The sequence below is a fragment of the Primulina eburnea genome, chromosome 13 (assembly GCF_022965805.1).
Source record: "Primulina eburnea isolate SZY01 chromosome 13, ASM2296580v1, whole genome shotgun sequence".
NCBI lineage: Eukaryota > Viridiplantae > Streptophyta > Magnoliopsida > Lamiales > Gesneriaceae > Primulina > Primulina eburnea.
The window spans coordinates 32,490,314-32,506,362 of NC_133113.1; the positions used below are offsets into that span (position 1 = coordinate 32,490,314).

The window sequence follows — 16,049 nt, forward strand, 5'->3', positions numbered from 1 at the left end:
GCACGAGAATACTAGTATTTTTTTAAATAATAAAAGTTTCAAATTCAAATTAAATAATTAACAATTCAATGGAGAATTCAGTTTTTGGTAAGCTTTGGCTCCAAAATTTTGCAGGGAACCGCGACGGGGCGAAATTCTCGGAGCGGAAGGGGAGTAGGAAAGATGGAGGAATCCGTTACAGGTGGAACATTACGTGTCGTATTTGATTGGTTTAGCACTAGGAATGTTTTAAGGTACGGGATTAGACGTGAAACTGGTCTGATTGGAGGATGTTTGGGCCTTTGGGCTTAAAAAAATCAGGCAAAAGAACGGGTTTAAAAAAATTGATAAGGATATTGTTGATTCATAAATACTAGCAAGAAAATATTTGATTATTTTACCATTTATTGTGTTTGTAATTAATTTTTATTTTTTACAATAAGGGTAATATAGCCATTTTATAAATGTCTCCGGACACCAAGTTTGTTATACTTCGCACTCGTTTATGATTATATCGTAAAAAAAAATTAATTTAAGCGTCATAGCTTTAATTTTATAAATATATCGTAATTACATAAAAAAAATTATTAGACGGTTTCAAAAATTAATTTTATTACATAGATATTTGACTCAGTCTAACTCATAAAAAAATATTATTTTTTATATCAAAAGTATATTTTTATTATAAATACAAATCAAATCGACTCGTCTTATAAATATAAATTTAAGGTATTATTTCACAAAAATATACTCCAATTGACTGAAGTTCATACGTATAAAAAATAAAAATACCATTATATTCGTATATTTCAGATTACATGTCACACTCTAAGCTCTAAATCGACATAAAAAATTGAGAACGATAATCGAAAAGAATGAAATAGTCATACCATTTTTTGTTATTGATATTATAAGAAATCTTTTTATATATTTATTTTGTCGTTATAGTTTTTATTTTCATAACTGCTGGATCCTCATCCAACAGTGTGCCTAATTGTCTCCCCTATAATAAACATTAAAAGCAAAAAAATGCTTCATTTCTAGTACCACCACAATTGGAGGCTCGCAAAAAGTACTGCTGGGGTCGGGATTCCCACCTCTCTTTTGCCTAATTCGGCAAATAAATGATCAAGCAAGCTACGTTTTGACTCGCGAACTTGGCAGTAAACTATAGACTTGGGAATGGAGTTCCTCAGACTTGCACAAAACATATTCACGTAAGACAACACGTTTGATCCTTTATAAAAAGAAGCGAGAGGCTCATTACGGAAAACTCAGAGACCTTTAGAATTCAAAACATGCTGCATGTTTCTGAAACTCACCAACTCGTCGAAGATATGAATCATTGTACCGGTCGAAAATTGAATGTGTTGGATTTCCACCCTTCTCAACATCTTGTGGAAGCTTGCGGAAGAAATCTACAATTAAGTAACTGCATTCCATTTCGACTAGCTGCAGTGTTGCCTTCCTGCTTTCTTCCTTCATCCTGTCCAATGATTCAACAGCAGCATTCCCAACCTCAACCCTCAGAGAGGGATATTGTTTCAGCTCCTGTAGGCAACATAAGCAAGCATCAATCAATATATGAATGCCAAATCATATTCGAAAGTATTTTGTATGAGCTGTCTCAATATTCTTTTTCCGCATTGAAGGAAAAAACCACGCATCGCATTAACGTTGATAAGTCAACAGGATGAGCAAAAAAGAATAGTACAACAGAATGCTCGAGGTTTATTTGACATTACATTTGACAAAGTTCATTGACTTACTACAGTTTCGCTGATTGACTTGTGAACAAGTTCCTTTAATATTCCATGAACCTGAAAAAAGAGCAAAAGGTCAACCTTTCACAAGCCCACAAAGCAAATTATATGCTTGAAGTTGAAGACTTAATCATTAGAGTTTGTCTCCAAACCAATGAAAAAAATAGTCCTTCCGCTAGAAGATGATGAACACTACTACCCTCTTAGCTTTCTATGGAACTTTAATAAAGCATTGTAAAAATTTTCTAGTCTGCATTAGAAAAGGCACCTCAACTGACTGGCAAATTCTCAAGCGAACCCCATAATCTACAAGCAGTTGTTCATGTACACAATCCGTTCATTTATACCCCAGGGAGGAAAATTAACACTGGTTTGACATTTTTCCCCCGTTATCTAGGTCAAACCTAAAATCTATATTAAAATCAAATTGTGGTACAATCAACAACAGACCAAAAAACATTGATTGAAGCTATCACTTCCAAGGCATACCGCATCAACAGCCGCTTCAGAAGGACCTTTGATAGTCATCAAGGCAGTTTCAATGAGACGGCGATAACCCTGTTCTGGAGCTATAAGATGAGGCTGATATCCATCTGCTTCAGTTATTAATTTCCGTACGTTTTCCAAAGCAAGGTGCTTGTCAAACTGCAACCGTTTCATTGCAGCAGGGAGGTGGTTATCAAATACGTTGTATATTTGATCACCTCCTGGTCGACTGCCGAATAAAGCACCAAATTGAATGCTAGAATAGATTGCAATATGAAAAATACAGCATAAGACGTTACAGATACAGATACATACACCCCATCAAGATGCTCTTTGAATATTCCATCAAATACACGGCAAATTTCCATGATCATATACAACTTTCCCTGCAAAATAACAAAGGGTTAGAGGTAGAAGTATGATTAAACTGCATTCTGCAGGCATTTTATTAATTATTATCGACATGTTTAATTCCATTGGAGAAGTTTAATCAAGTTAACCAAATGGATTTTTTGGGCCTAAATCTCTTGACTTGAATATGTGAAATCAAGGAGACGGAATAATTGTGCTCGTCTGCCGAGTGATTTCCGGGTTCGTAAGGAGAATTTTTGATAGTTTAGTGTGTTTTGTTTCATAGATGCCAATGTTACATATATTTGTTCGAAATTCAAACAAGTTGCTTCTGGTTTGTGTTTAATTAAATAGCTATATACAAGTGAATAGCGAAATTAACCCATGGGCCCCGCACTCTCCGAACACACGCAACTCTTTAGAAAATAGTTAATGGACCACTTATAGAGATAACAGGAAGGCCTACTTACTCCGGCATCGGTTGCAATGGGCTTTCCCAATCGGCTGAGCTCAGATTCTAGCTCAAGAATAGTTTTATTGATGAGTGATTGAAGGCTTGGAATTCGAGATTTGATAACTGCTTCCAAATGCTAAAACATGAAACAAGAACAAGCGCAAGCATCAGAAAATCACTAAAACCTGCCAACTTTTCATTTTGAGACCAGGAAAATAAATCACTCAATAAAGAAAGCGGCATTTCACAAGCTTTACATATTATGTCAAACGAAAAGATTTGGTTGATTATTGCAAAATAATAATAAACTAATTTACAGAAGCAAAAACTAGAGTCTTTGCTTACTTTGGATAGAACTTTTCCTAGATGCTTAGAACCCATCCTATGAGCAAGATGTTTATACTGTGGAGTTTGAGCAAAATACTCCCGTTCTCTTCTCCTGGCAGCAATCATATCGACATTTTTGTTAATGTCTGCTTGGGAGCGATTAACTATACCTATCCATGGGAACTGCAATTTGTATGCTTTTCCTTCTAGTATCTATAAACCAAAGTAACTAGTCAGCACGTAACCTTCCGTTCTTCTACAATGATTAGCAGAAGCGTACCCGGTAACAACAGAAATATCTCGAGACATAGAAGTAAGAATATCATAACAAAATTACAATTGGCACTTCATTAAGTCATGGTAGACATTGACATTTCGAAGGAACATAATAAATTTATGAAACTTGTACAGTACGTATCATCTTACAAAAATGTAAACCTAGTGTTTGATCTTAACATTTAAATGTTTCCGGTTTTCTTAACCTTTCCTAATATGATCTTGAGATATCTCTGCATTAATATTCTAAAAATAATAGGACTAGCGCTAGTACTATATTGCAAGTTCAGAATTCATGCTGCTGAATTGAAACATTATGTGCCAGCGAGAAATGAATGGGCGTGCAAGAAATGAATGCGTCTGCGTCTGCGCACAAAACGCAAACTCAATAGAGACTTCCTAGTTCCTACAATAACAAATTTAAAGGTAATGCTATGAAGCATCATTTAACTTCATCCTAACCTAAGGTTCCTTGGATATGTGGACAGAAACCCTACTTGTATAATTGAACATACTCTAAAACACAGACCATCATCAAGTGTCTTACAACAAAATGTTAACAGACGTGAATATACTACAATATACACACAGATTAAGGACTGCGAGTATAAACTTACATCTACAGCATCCGTACCCTGGTCCATCAGGTCAATCTTCGTTAGTACCCCAAATGTTCTCTCTCCTGAAACAAAATGAACGTCAGAAAATGGCTATGAGGAGAGAGATGTATTGATCTGAAAGTGGGTTGTTGATTAACGCAAGCAACATTCATGCAGCTTAAGATTATGCTGTTGGTAGGATTTCTACACATTGACACCCAAGAAATCAATAACACATAAGTGAACCCTGAACAATTACATAAGACATACCTTTGGGATCTACTTCACGAGAAATTTTAATTGCATCTGATGTTGCAAGATCTTGATTAGCAGGAGAAACTAATAAAATAATACAGTTGGGCTGCAATGAATCATTTTGATGCATATTAAAAAAACACGATCACCTTAACTGGAATTCAGTAGTATTAGACTACACACACATAAATACCAGTACCTCGAACATATTAAACCCACCTCTAAACAACTTCGTCATATTCAAATTTTAAATGCAAAACCTAACACCTACAAATACCTTCTCAATATAAGATCGCACCATGTTCTCAATGTCCATCACAATACTCTCTGACTGTCCATCTATAATAAACCCACATATCGCAATCATCACAGTTATTTGCAACAAAAAAAATGGAAATAAGGGAAAATAGCTGCTCTAAACTTCCACATGAAACCAGGGGAACTAGACTCACCAATCGCCACTTTTGTTAGACCAGGGAGATCAATCAATGTCTAATTCACAACTGCATCAAAATATCTGGATATTACTTGCTACTCAATAAAAATCACAAGAAATAAGAATCGCATACTGGTTAAATAATTAACACTCATACAAATCTTGCTATATGTACCTGGTGCTAAACAAATATTAAAACTTAAAGGAACACAGCTACACAAGTTAAAAGGTAAGCTAGCAAGTAGTTCATTCCAGCATACGGCCTACCGATGCTTCGATCATTCTGATAATCAAAATAGTTTCCGAGACCTCCTTGCTAACAGCCAGTAGGCTATGTTTTTTGAAGCACTTTTAACTACCTCGTGAACACCTATTTATTTATCTCGCGAGGAAAGAACATTCCTCCATGCATAAAACAAGAAACAACAGAACTTTCTCCATGGACACAGTATAAATGCACCCATCATCTGAAATTTTAATTCATTTTGGAGTTGGGTACGCTAGAAGTTGCATGCACTCAATGTACTGCATCTTCCTTGATAACTTTTTCAATGCTCATAATCAATTAACTTGATTCTTTCATTTCTCAAATTTCAGTAGCAACATGTTAATATCTATTAAAGTTAGTGCAATTTACAGTTTCAATGAAGAATCTTAAAAAGTAAGAAATGATGAGTCTCTAGACTCTAATCCTGACCTACCTTTAGGAGAATATATGCTAAGATAAATGGGAACGGTTGAAATCTGTTTGCTACGTCCTGTCTCTCGATCAGTCTCATCAGCAATCTCTTTTCTTACAGCAGCTGCACAAGCCAAAAATTTAGAATTAAAACATTAGGAAAATGAGAAAACTAGCTAAAAAATAATTTACGAGACTAGATAGTGTATACTAGATATAAGTCAGGTTCATTGGACACATAAAGAAGTCAAGTACTGATCCAAAATAATGTGTTGATAAATTTAAATAGAAAAATCCATATTCATTGCTACATTAGAAAACAATGCCCTATGAAGTATATGAAAATACAACAACAATCTTTTATGCAAAACTAACCAAAATCAGTGAATTTCTTTCTAGGAAGATGTCCAAACTCTGCATATTCTCTACCCTCGTCAATTCGATGAAGCTGCAGGACAAGCGGTCGTCGAGTGACAATACCTGCATTTTTTAGAATGAGATCAATCCTAATGTTTATGGACATCCTTATGTCAAGAGATATTAAGAGCACGGGATAATACTACAGCTTATGGTAATGCATCTATCAGGGACTAGTTACCAGATCCACGAGGCAAGAAGTCCTTTCCGACAACGCTTTCAAGCACTGAGGACTTTCCTGAACTCTATAAACCATTAAAGTTGTGTTGGTCAACAGAAAAAATCCGATTTGACGTGAAAGAAATTTCAAGTAAAAAAATAGCAGTGATAGAAGTGAAGATTCAAGATCCCATAAATCCATTTGCAAAACTGTAAACCGACAGTTAAACATCTTATTTTTCCTCTAACAATAAATCTACTCCAAGTCCTAATTCAGGTATAGATTTCTCCACTTGGATCAATTATGAGATCCATCTAACCCAATATGGAACAAAAACAAAGTGTTATGTGTATATACAATACATTTAAAATATTTCAAGGAGAGTAAACTAATTATATATTATTATTATTATAGTTAGTTTTTATTTATTGCTTAATGAATTTTATTATTGGATCAGCGGCTTTAATTGCCAGATTAATGTCCAGTTAATATGGTTTAAATATTATAACCGTAGATTCCATCAACGAAATCATTTGCTCCTGTTCTAATCGAGTGACCGTTGGAATCTCACATAATTTGTGTACATATATTCTGCCCGTTCTTATAGGACAGGGAGACAGAAGATACAATCTAATCTGGACATTCTTGTCCAGTACATATATTTGGACTTTGCTTTCAACAAGTATTGATAAAATCTAGAGTACTGGTTCAGGTTGAAAGAAGTTAGATTCGAATATGAATAAAGAGAATGATACCTGACCACCAACGACGGCGATGGAAGGCAAGGCATCCCAAAGAGTGGGCAGCGCGCTCTCCTCTCCGTGATCACCAAGCGCCGTGCATGCTCTCTGTAGTCTGTTCAGCAATGCGATCAGGTTCTCCATCTCTAAATCAATCCCCCAATAGCCAGCTATTATTTATCGGAAAATGAGTCCGCTTTGTTTGTGCGAAGAGTCTCTCATTATTTGCCACTTTGCCTCGGATGACGGATGACGATGACCTTTTTTTAGGATTGCGTATTCCATGCATTTATATTATTTTTAAAGCCGACTTATTTAGCACTTGGAATAGATTATTTATTTATAATAACTAGCTCTGTGTGCACGTTTTTGGTTATCTTTTTTATACAAATATTCTCGTTAAAAAATTAAAATTAAAATTATTTGGTTTTTACTAAGCTTTTTAGATTTGTTTTTACACGAATTGAATTTTTCATGGAAAAATAGGAAATAGAGGGCTAAACAAAATAGAGTGACTCTCGTCTGACTCCGTCTCACGGATCCTAATCTGTGAGATGAGTCAACCATACTCATATTCACAATAAAAAGTAATACTCTTAAGATAAAAAATATTAATTTTTCATTAAGAGATATGTCTCATAAATACGACCCGTGAAACCATCTCACATAAGTTTTTGTCAACAAAATATGGGTATTTTGGGGTTTCTAAAATTTATTTAGACTAAGAAACTATTTTATCTTTATTATAGTTCTGGTATTATATATTAATATATTAAGTTTAGATAGATAATAATATTGATTTTTATAGTGGAATATCCAAGAAATGGATTTAAATACGATATCAATACTCAAGTAAAAAAATACACATCTATATTATTAATATTGTGTGGTATATTTATATCCTTGTCGTTTCAACATGTTATCGATTTAACCCATTTACTTTATCACAATATCATCCCTCCTCTTGATTTACAAAAGTATTCAATTTTTATATAATTTAATAAAAATATCATGAAAAACCCAATTTATTATCTATAGCTACCAAATCCACGAAATAATATACCAATGCGTGCTGGGAAAATATGTCGTGTTAGCGCTTCTTTGCATACATGGAGAAAAAATACTCAACCCACAGTTCGTTCGAATAGAATAAACTTGTAACGAAATCCGGCAGTCCTTCAGTACATTTGATAGTGACCAGCAACAATGCAAAAGGAAGCTTATGGATTTACTGAAAGATACAGCAGCAAAGATAAGGAAAAATTTCCAACAAACCAAAAGGTTAACTACAGGAGATTGGGTATGCAAGCTCCACCATCTGGATTCTGTGGTTCCTTCCATATACGACCCGTTACACGAAGCTTAAGCTCGTCCTTGTCTCCTCCTGAGAAAAAAAGTGCCATGTTGCGTTGTATGATGAGGCCATCGTGACTGTCTCGAACCTTTCTGTGACCATCTCTAATGCTTCGAGGAGTGCCCTCCCATATAAGTTTCCTACCGTTTCCTCCAACCTCCAAACTGTAGCTAAAGTTCCGAGCCTCCATCTCATCTCCCATGAACCGAAGAAAAGCCATATATACAGGAGCCGCTCCAAGTTGGAAAGCTTCGAAATGAAGGCAAAAATACTGACCAAAACAATGGAAGACCTGGATACAGAAGAGGATATGGTAAATGAAGTTTTAGATGCAATTAGGCCAAATTCATTTAGGCAAGTCATTAAAGAGCCCGAAATTATATTCTTTAAAGATCACCAGTCAGTCTCTAGACAAAATTAAGTAAAAGTAAGAATTTGTTACAGATACGTAAATCCTCACAGTTAGCATCCACGTTGCATTCTCTACATCTCGAGGATTTGATTTCACGTAGCGATGATTAAATGTGCAGCCTGAATGCATGTCCACCTTGTGATCATCTCTCAAGTGAGTAACAAGGCATTGAATATCACCAGCAATTGAGCAATCTGATCCCGCGTAAGGGCAGTTATAAGGCCTAAAACTACAAATGGCTTCATGTTTCTGTTTACCGTAATAAGGGAAGATCTCAGAGCATCCGAGGGAGTTATGCTTGCAAGGAAGTTCGAGGGATTCAGCCACTTTTTCAAGTGCTAAGCATCTTATATCACCAAGCTCCAGTCTACAAGTAGGACATCTGTTGTGAACCCTTACTTTACAGGCGGAACAGAGGGTATGCCCATTGGGGCACTGCAGTAATCAACTTGAATAAATAGGTCAATTATTTCGTTTTTGAATACTTGGTCAATTTCATACACGTATTTGTTGTAACAAAAACGAAGAGAACAGCCGACATGATAGATGCTCGGAGACAAGTTTAGCACATGATTTTGATATCATGTATGCCCTTAATGAAACGCAAGTAATATTTACATGAAAAAACAGTTAATGATAGGTAAAGGAAACAATATGATAGCTAAATTTCAAATTCAAGCTGGCAATACATTAATCCATGTACAAGTAAAAAAAACTAAGACAAGGAAATCCTTGAGTACATAATGTAAAAGAAGAAAATTATTTGCAAGTTTTGAGGCAGGAATCATAATCCACGCACAAAAATACTCATGCGTTTGATTGGTTAACAGGAAAAAAAATGACATGATTTCGATGAAACCATGGTACTACCAACAAATGCGAGGAAACTGCAGCTTCTCATACCCGATAACAATTTAGGGAGCAATGACATATTTATCTCACCACAATTCATTCAAATACAAATTCGACAGTCTCTGACATGCCGGCAACAGTGATTGTTTCTTTTAATTCCAAATCCATGCTACATTGAGCACCACTTTTTTCCCCAAAATAATGATTTGATTTCTTTTATGTTGATGCATGTGGCTCTCTCGTTAATGCATTTGAAGGGATCCATCCTTCCCAACTAAATCATTGTTCATTCAAATATAAACAAACCTTCAAAGATCCAAATAAACCCGGGTTTCCAAAACATTCTCCTCAACTGAACTCTTTCATACTTACACCAAATTAAAAACCATAGATGAAAAAGGTTTCATTCACAAAGCAACTGATAATCAATCAAGCAGCTGCATGATACATGAAAGATCGTTTCCTGACAATTTCAAGAATTCAACTACTAACAACTGGTCAATCCTACAAGTCAGCGCATAATCCTAGAAGTGAATAATTCTTGCTATTGCATCCCATTGTCCGAGACAAGCGAACGAAACACAGATCCAAAGTACACTGAAATTCGCAGCAAAATGAAACCGTTTGCTCAATTTACAACCTTGAGCAGCAACCGGTACTTCTCACAAAAACAAGGGTGCACAGAAGGGAACATTTTGATAATAAACCATCTACAGGAAATGTACCATTAGTCCAAAATACCAAGAAAGTAGCAAATATCGAAAACAATCACCAATGAATCAATCAACCCAATAAAGGAGTAGTAATAACAATAACAATGATTAATAGTAAAATAACGACACAAGATAACAAACCTGATGGATGGGAGGGTACATAGAATTGGTACAGACAGGGCATTCAAGAAGCTCGTGAACACGTGTGGGCGGAGTACTCATCCCACCATTGAGATTACTATTGTGGCATGGCTTTGAAGATGACCACTGAGAAAAGGGATTGGCGTTTAGGATCTCATCTTCGTGCATCCCGTCATGGATTGATATGCATTCGATGCTAGATTCCATTCTTGAAAATCCTCTCTCGAAGTCTTTCTTGGAGTTTCAAATCATCGATTGTATATACCCGAAAGTGGGAGGATTATTTGCTAGATTGCTCCCTTTTAATGAACTGGGATATTTCTTTCAGGAAAGATTTGAGATTTGCAGGGTATGGGAGATGAATAGTGAAAAAGGAGGATAAAAGGTTCTTAATGGAAGATGCTTTTCTTGATCAGGCTTCGTCCTTTTAAATACTTTTACCCCCCTCTTTAAATGAAGAAGCTTTCCTCCAAAAGAAATACGGTGTTATCTCCAATGTGATTCTGGGAATGGATTTACATGCAAAAGAAAATCGCAGCCCATTTGTCCTTCTTCTTAAAATTCACTTATATTTGATGTAGAGAGGGAAGGTTTTTTTTTGTTTTACCTAAAATGCTCTCGTTGTTTTAAAAATCCTCTCTTGTTTATTTATAAGATATAAAAGACTGAAAGTTCATAACTATTTTAAAAATAACACATACAATTTATTATTAAGAAATAGGGAACTATCCCTTTAGAAATATGTACTATTTATTCATATATGTATATATAAAACAGTACAATCATTTGTTACGTTGATTATGAGTTGGTCATGTTTCACATACCTTATTCGGAGGAGAATCACATAAATTGTACGTAATTAGTGTATTTGATAAGTGAACCAAAACATATACTGATACTGATGTGCATATGGGAAGAAAATAAATATATTTGATGGGTCATAGCCCAAATTTCATTCTTAAGCTCGAATAAAATGTTTGGGCCGCGTGGTTATATGAATTATTAAGTTCCATTGTATGAAATAATGAACATGAGAAGGTCTATGTGCACTTAACTTAGCCAAGCCCATTAATCCTTGAAAACCTATAAATAGAAGTTAACAATCCTGATGAAATATAAGCGCTTCTTCTCTCGTTGAAGTGCTCTTTTGTTTTGGGTAACGCTGGTTTGAATGTCGGATAATTTTTGTCGAGTACTTCCCAACACCTGACGTTTATGTTCGTGATATAGATGACGATCCATCGCTTTTTTTCTTAGGATTCTCAGAAGCGACATTTACGCTCTAGAACCGAAATCCCTGTATCACCTGAATTTTCTTAGTTCATATAGAACGATTTGATTTGATTACATCATTGTTTTTGATATATTGTTAGTGTGTATCACTATGGATTTTAAATAAATTTTTTGTAGTTTTTGAGAAGAATGGTCATAAATTTCAAATTCACTCATTATATGTTTATATATTGTTTCAAATTAATTATAATGAATTCAAAGGTGACCCAATAATAAAGACATTTGAAATTCAATATAATTAATTTAATAAGATATGAATTAAGATTTCATCTATTGTTATATTGTTAACAATAAAAATATAATCGAAATCCATATATTTTAAATTCATCCAATCAAACACAACCTTGAATATTTTGTTTGTTTTTGCTTAAAATTTTCAAACATACATATATTTTTGTTACTTTTTATATATTTTAGGAAAAAAATCCATTATTAATCAATAAATAAAAGACAAACATAGGGATCTCATCTCGTAAAAATGTTAATTTCAATGTGTTAATAGTAAAATCCTATAATATATAATTATTAGATTAGTCCGAAAAAAGTCAGAACATTTGTTATTGATAAAGTGTACCTCAAGAATTAGGAGTAGTTTAACTAATTTATTATCACTGCAGTGTTAGATGCGAAGGTGGGCGACATCTTAAGCATGTATGAGTGATATATATAATATATGTATGAATTTCTTATAAAGCAAATAATAAAGAGCAATGAAAATAAAAAGAATTAGATTGAGTCTCATGTGAGACCGTCTCACGGATCTTATTCTGTGAGACAGGTCAACCCTACCCATATTCACAATAAAAAATAATACTCTTAGCATAAAAAGTAATATTTTTTCATGGATGACCCAAATAAGAGATCTGTCTCACAAATACGACCCGCGAGACTGTCTCACACAAGTTTTTATCAAAGTGTGTGGGGTCCTAAAGTGGAAAGCAAAAGTGCGCGTTAGACTCATGTAATTGATACTAATTTCAAAGGTGGGTGTGGGTGTGGGTGTGCGTGTTAGTGCTGCACCCATGTGGGGTTTGCTTGCGCTGATTCACCGCATTCTACGCCCTTAATCTTGCTACTTCCTTGTATGCCTCGTGTGACTTGATTTTTGTTCCCACTCCCTCGGTCCTTACTACACACCCTCCACGTCTCATCCTTCCAAATTAATTTAATTTAATTTCCAACACCTTTGCCACGAATAATTCTCAGAAAGAAAATGCTCGCACTCGTATTTATTGAACACACTCTCGCCCGTGGCGAATCCAACGAATCAAAATCACGGGCAACCATCGAATGTCATATACTTCAAAATTGGCGGACGGTAGGGGGAACTTGCAAGTTGCAACACGCAAATAAATGTCGTTTTCAAGAAACCAAAACCCACATGTTCCATCCTATCTGATCATATCTCATTTTCACACGAAGGGAGATTGAGTTGTGTATAAAAACTGAAACCCCACATGTTGTTTATCGAGTCTCTTCTCGACCTAAATAACATTCACCATGCTCTTAAGTCTCTAACATGATAGACTAAAACTTAAATGTGTAAGTCGATATCACAATTCCCGAAAGATAAATAAAGTAGTTTAAAGTTTTAACAGATATGGATTCGTCACTTCCGATATGTGAGTGTAACTCAACATAAGATCACTTATCCTAAGATTATTTTCCTATACGAGACATTCTTATTTCCACACTTAATCATCTAATGAACAAGCTCATAATATATTTATCCAATTTTCATTCAAAATGAAAAAAGCTCAATAATTCAAAAAGTCGAACAAAATATACGGAGAATTGCTTGTCATGCTCCATGAATAAATAATAAAACGACTGTTATAAAACTAATATAAATTATTTATTTATATATATATATATATATATGTGTGTGTGTGTGTGTGTGTGTGTTTTTTTTTTTTATTCTAAATCACAAACTTCTTTAGTTCAAACAAAGGGCTTTAGCGCCACAGACGTTTCACTGAGACATTAATTTTTCAACAACTGCGAGAGCTCTATATATGACTCTGTCTACCTACTGATAGGCAACAGCTGGATGAAATCTAGGGTTAGTAGTTCCGGCCCATAAAAATTAACTGTCAGCAACCTCCGTCCGCTGTGAAAATAATTGCATCCCTTCTCCAAAGGTACTATGGGTACATAGGGCAAATATATTGACAAATATTCGGCTGGTGAATATATTTGTTGATAAGATCTTGATTTAATTTTTATATAAAAAATAATAGTTTTAATTTTGATTTATAAATTTTATATTTTACTTACATAAAACATATAAAAATATATTAAATTTATTTATGAAAATTAAATTGAATTTTTTAATAAAAATTTTATATTTTTCTCTAAATATAAATTTCAGTTTTGAAAGAATTTAATAAATATTTAAAATTATAAATTTATTCTTATTAAGTTTGTTTAGATTCGATGAAAGATCGAATAACCTCTTGAGTCATAATTATATTTGTTAAATAAAACTCGAACTCGACTCAATTACAAACAAATCAAACTCAAATATTAAAGAATTAGGCTCGATTCGATTGCATATGTGCAAATATATAAACATTTTGTATATTCAAAACCAATGACATACTAAATTTCTTAGCTGATACACACCAGACCAATTAATTCTGTCAATGTTCACTAAATTTCTTAGGTGGAACATTGATTCTTCTTCTTTTTAGATTGTAATAATTAATAGAAGATCTCTACTTTTGCTTTTGTATTACAGCATAAAAACAGGGGCATATATATCAATCATGCCACCTTTTCTTTTTGGTCCCTTTTGACGCAACAAGATAAATTAAAATTAAAAGATAATTTAACAAACACCATTCAACTATTATTATCAGCTTCAGTCACATCCCCGAGGAGTAAACCCGACCCGGTTGTTCGCCAAATCGAACACGACCCGGAAACTCTGCTGCTGTATGTTTCCAATGATAGACAACCCGCTCGTCGTACCCGCGAAAGCAAAGCAAAACCTTCCGTCACTATTAACCGGAATCAAGTAGTTAGAAGCAGGAAGCGAGACTGCAGCGCCGGAGAAGTGCAGCACCACAGTCGGCACCTTAACCACGGCTTTCCCTGAGAGATCGAAACATGTGTCGAACAAAGAGAATTCTGGTGCACGCTTCAAATTTGAAGCCCCGACCCGGAATGCGTCTCTCAAAGCCTCGTAGGCGGGTTGGGTTAACCTGGTGACGGATGTGCCGGAATCCACTATCACTCCACCGTCGCCACTCGAGTCGAGATTGAAGGCCGCCGCTGTAATGCCAGGGACGCGTGCCCCACCAACGGAAATACCGTTTAACCCCACGTAATAGAACGTGTCCAGCTTTGGATTGGCCAACAAAGGGGTGAAAACGGCGTTTCGGGACACCGCCGATTGGCCGAATATGATCGAAGACGGTTTGGAAGAAGCTGAACGGTCCACCAAACAGTAGGAAAACATGCTACCAAACTGGCGACCGCTTTGTGAAGGAAAGGACAATTTCCCACGGCCTAGGCCTAACAAACCGGCGGCGCCAACGAACAGGCCTTCGTCGTCATGACCACATCCAAGAGCAACTTTATCGACCCTCGTCCCCCGAAACGTCAGCGTTTCGGTTGACAATTCTCCCACGGTAAAGGAACCGTCTCCGTATGAAACTTCGTAAAGGCATTTCTTCCGGTCGCTAGTGCAACCAGGAGAATCGAGCAGTCGGCAGAGGGGAGACCCACAAGAGACGCCTGAAAATGAGCTCGACTTTTTGGGGTCGAAAACCGGGTCGGACTGTGTGTAGCATTTCCTACAAGGGGAGCACTGCATCCAGACAATGTCACTTCCGGTATCGAGCACCATAAAGGCATACTTGGGCGGAGTGCCTACCCCAATCCGTGTGAAGTACTCGCCACTTCCTTGTTCCAGCCCGGAAATCACCGTGCTGCTGAAATCTGACGCAACCTGCGGTTTGCCAGCTTCGGAGGCGAGAGTGGAGAGTGCTTTGACCCTAAAAGCATCACGTTTCAAACGAAGTTTGAAAAGGGATTCCGGAGTAGAATTGAAAGCAGGAGATACGTTGTCTACATGGTGTAAATCAATTGCAAAACCAGTATCAGAATCCAGTAGGGTCTGAGCATGGCGCACGAATTCGGTTTCTCGCAGGGTGTCCCATGAAAGTGTTTTGGGTTTGGGAAGGGAGGTGATAACGAGGTTCTGATACTGAAGAGCGGAGGAGGACACGAAAAGAAGGAGAAGAACAGAGAAGAAAATTGAGATGGGTTTTGGGTCCATTTTCAGAGTGCGAAATGGGAGAAATAGCATTGGGAGTATTAACCATAAATAACCGAAGACGATTCAACTGTTGGCTG

General features: G+C 35.8%; 2 protein-coding genes and 1 pseudogene across 2 annotated transcripts; all 3 read right to left on the reverse strand.

Annotated features, from left to right (window-relative positions):
• Nucleotides 1-910: 910 nt before the first annotated feature.
• Nucleotides 911-7,163, reverse strand: LOC140810498 (phragmoplastin DRP1A-like; annotated as a pseudogene).
• Nucleotides 7,164-8,046: 883 nt separating this feature from the next.
• Nucleotides 8,047-10,954, reverse strand: LOC140809691 (E3 ubiquitin-protein ligase SINAT5-like). Its single transcript, XM_073167398.1, has 3 exons — nt 10,395-10,954; nt 8,737-9,123; nt 8,047-8,568 (listed from the first exon to the last, which is right to left on the reverse strand). The coding sequence occupies exons 1-3, from the start codon at nt 10,599-10,601 to the stop codon at nt 8,209-8,211; spliced, it is 954 nt and encodes a 317-aa protein (XP_073023499.1). The 5' UTR covers nt 10,602-10,954; the 3' UTR covers nt 8,047-8,208.
• A 3,355-nt stretch (nt 10,955-14,309) lies between these two features.
• LOC140809915 (aspartyl protease family protein 2-like) lies at nt 14,310-16,031 on the reverse strand. Its single transcript, XM_073167697.1, has one exon. The coding sequence runs from the start codon at nt 16,000-16,002 to the stop codon at nt 14,551-14,553; it is 1,452 nt and encodes a 483-aa protein (XP_073023798.1). The 5' UTR covers nt 16,003-16,031; the 3' UTR covers nt 14,310-14,550.
• Between the last annotated feature and the right edge of the window lie 18 nt (nt 16,032-16,049).

Bases quoted from the DNA above. Each gene is read 5' to 3' on its own strand.
- LOC140809691 (XM_073167398.1), bottom strand. From the start codon at position 10,601: ATGGAATCTAGCATCGAATGCATATCAATCCATGACGGGATGCACGAA. The intron at 9,124-10,394 runs GTTTGTTATCTT...TGATTACTGCAG, and splicing joins TGTACCCTCCCATCCATCAG to TGCCCCAATGGGCATACCCT. The intron at 8,569-8,736 runs GTGAGGATTTAC...TTCTGTATCCAG, and splicing joins ATGCAACGTGGATGCTAACT to GTCTTCCATTGTTTTGGTCA.
- LOC140809915 (XM_073167697.1), bottom strand. From the start codon at position 16,002: ATGCTATTTCTCCCATTTCGCACTCTGAAAATGGACCCAAAACCCATC.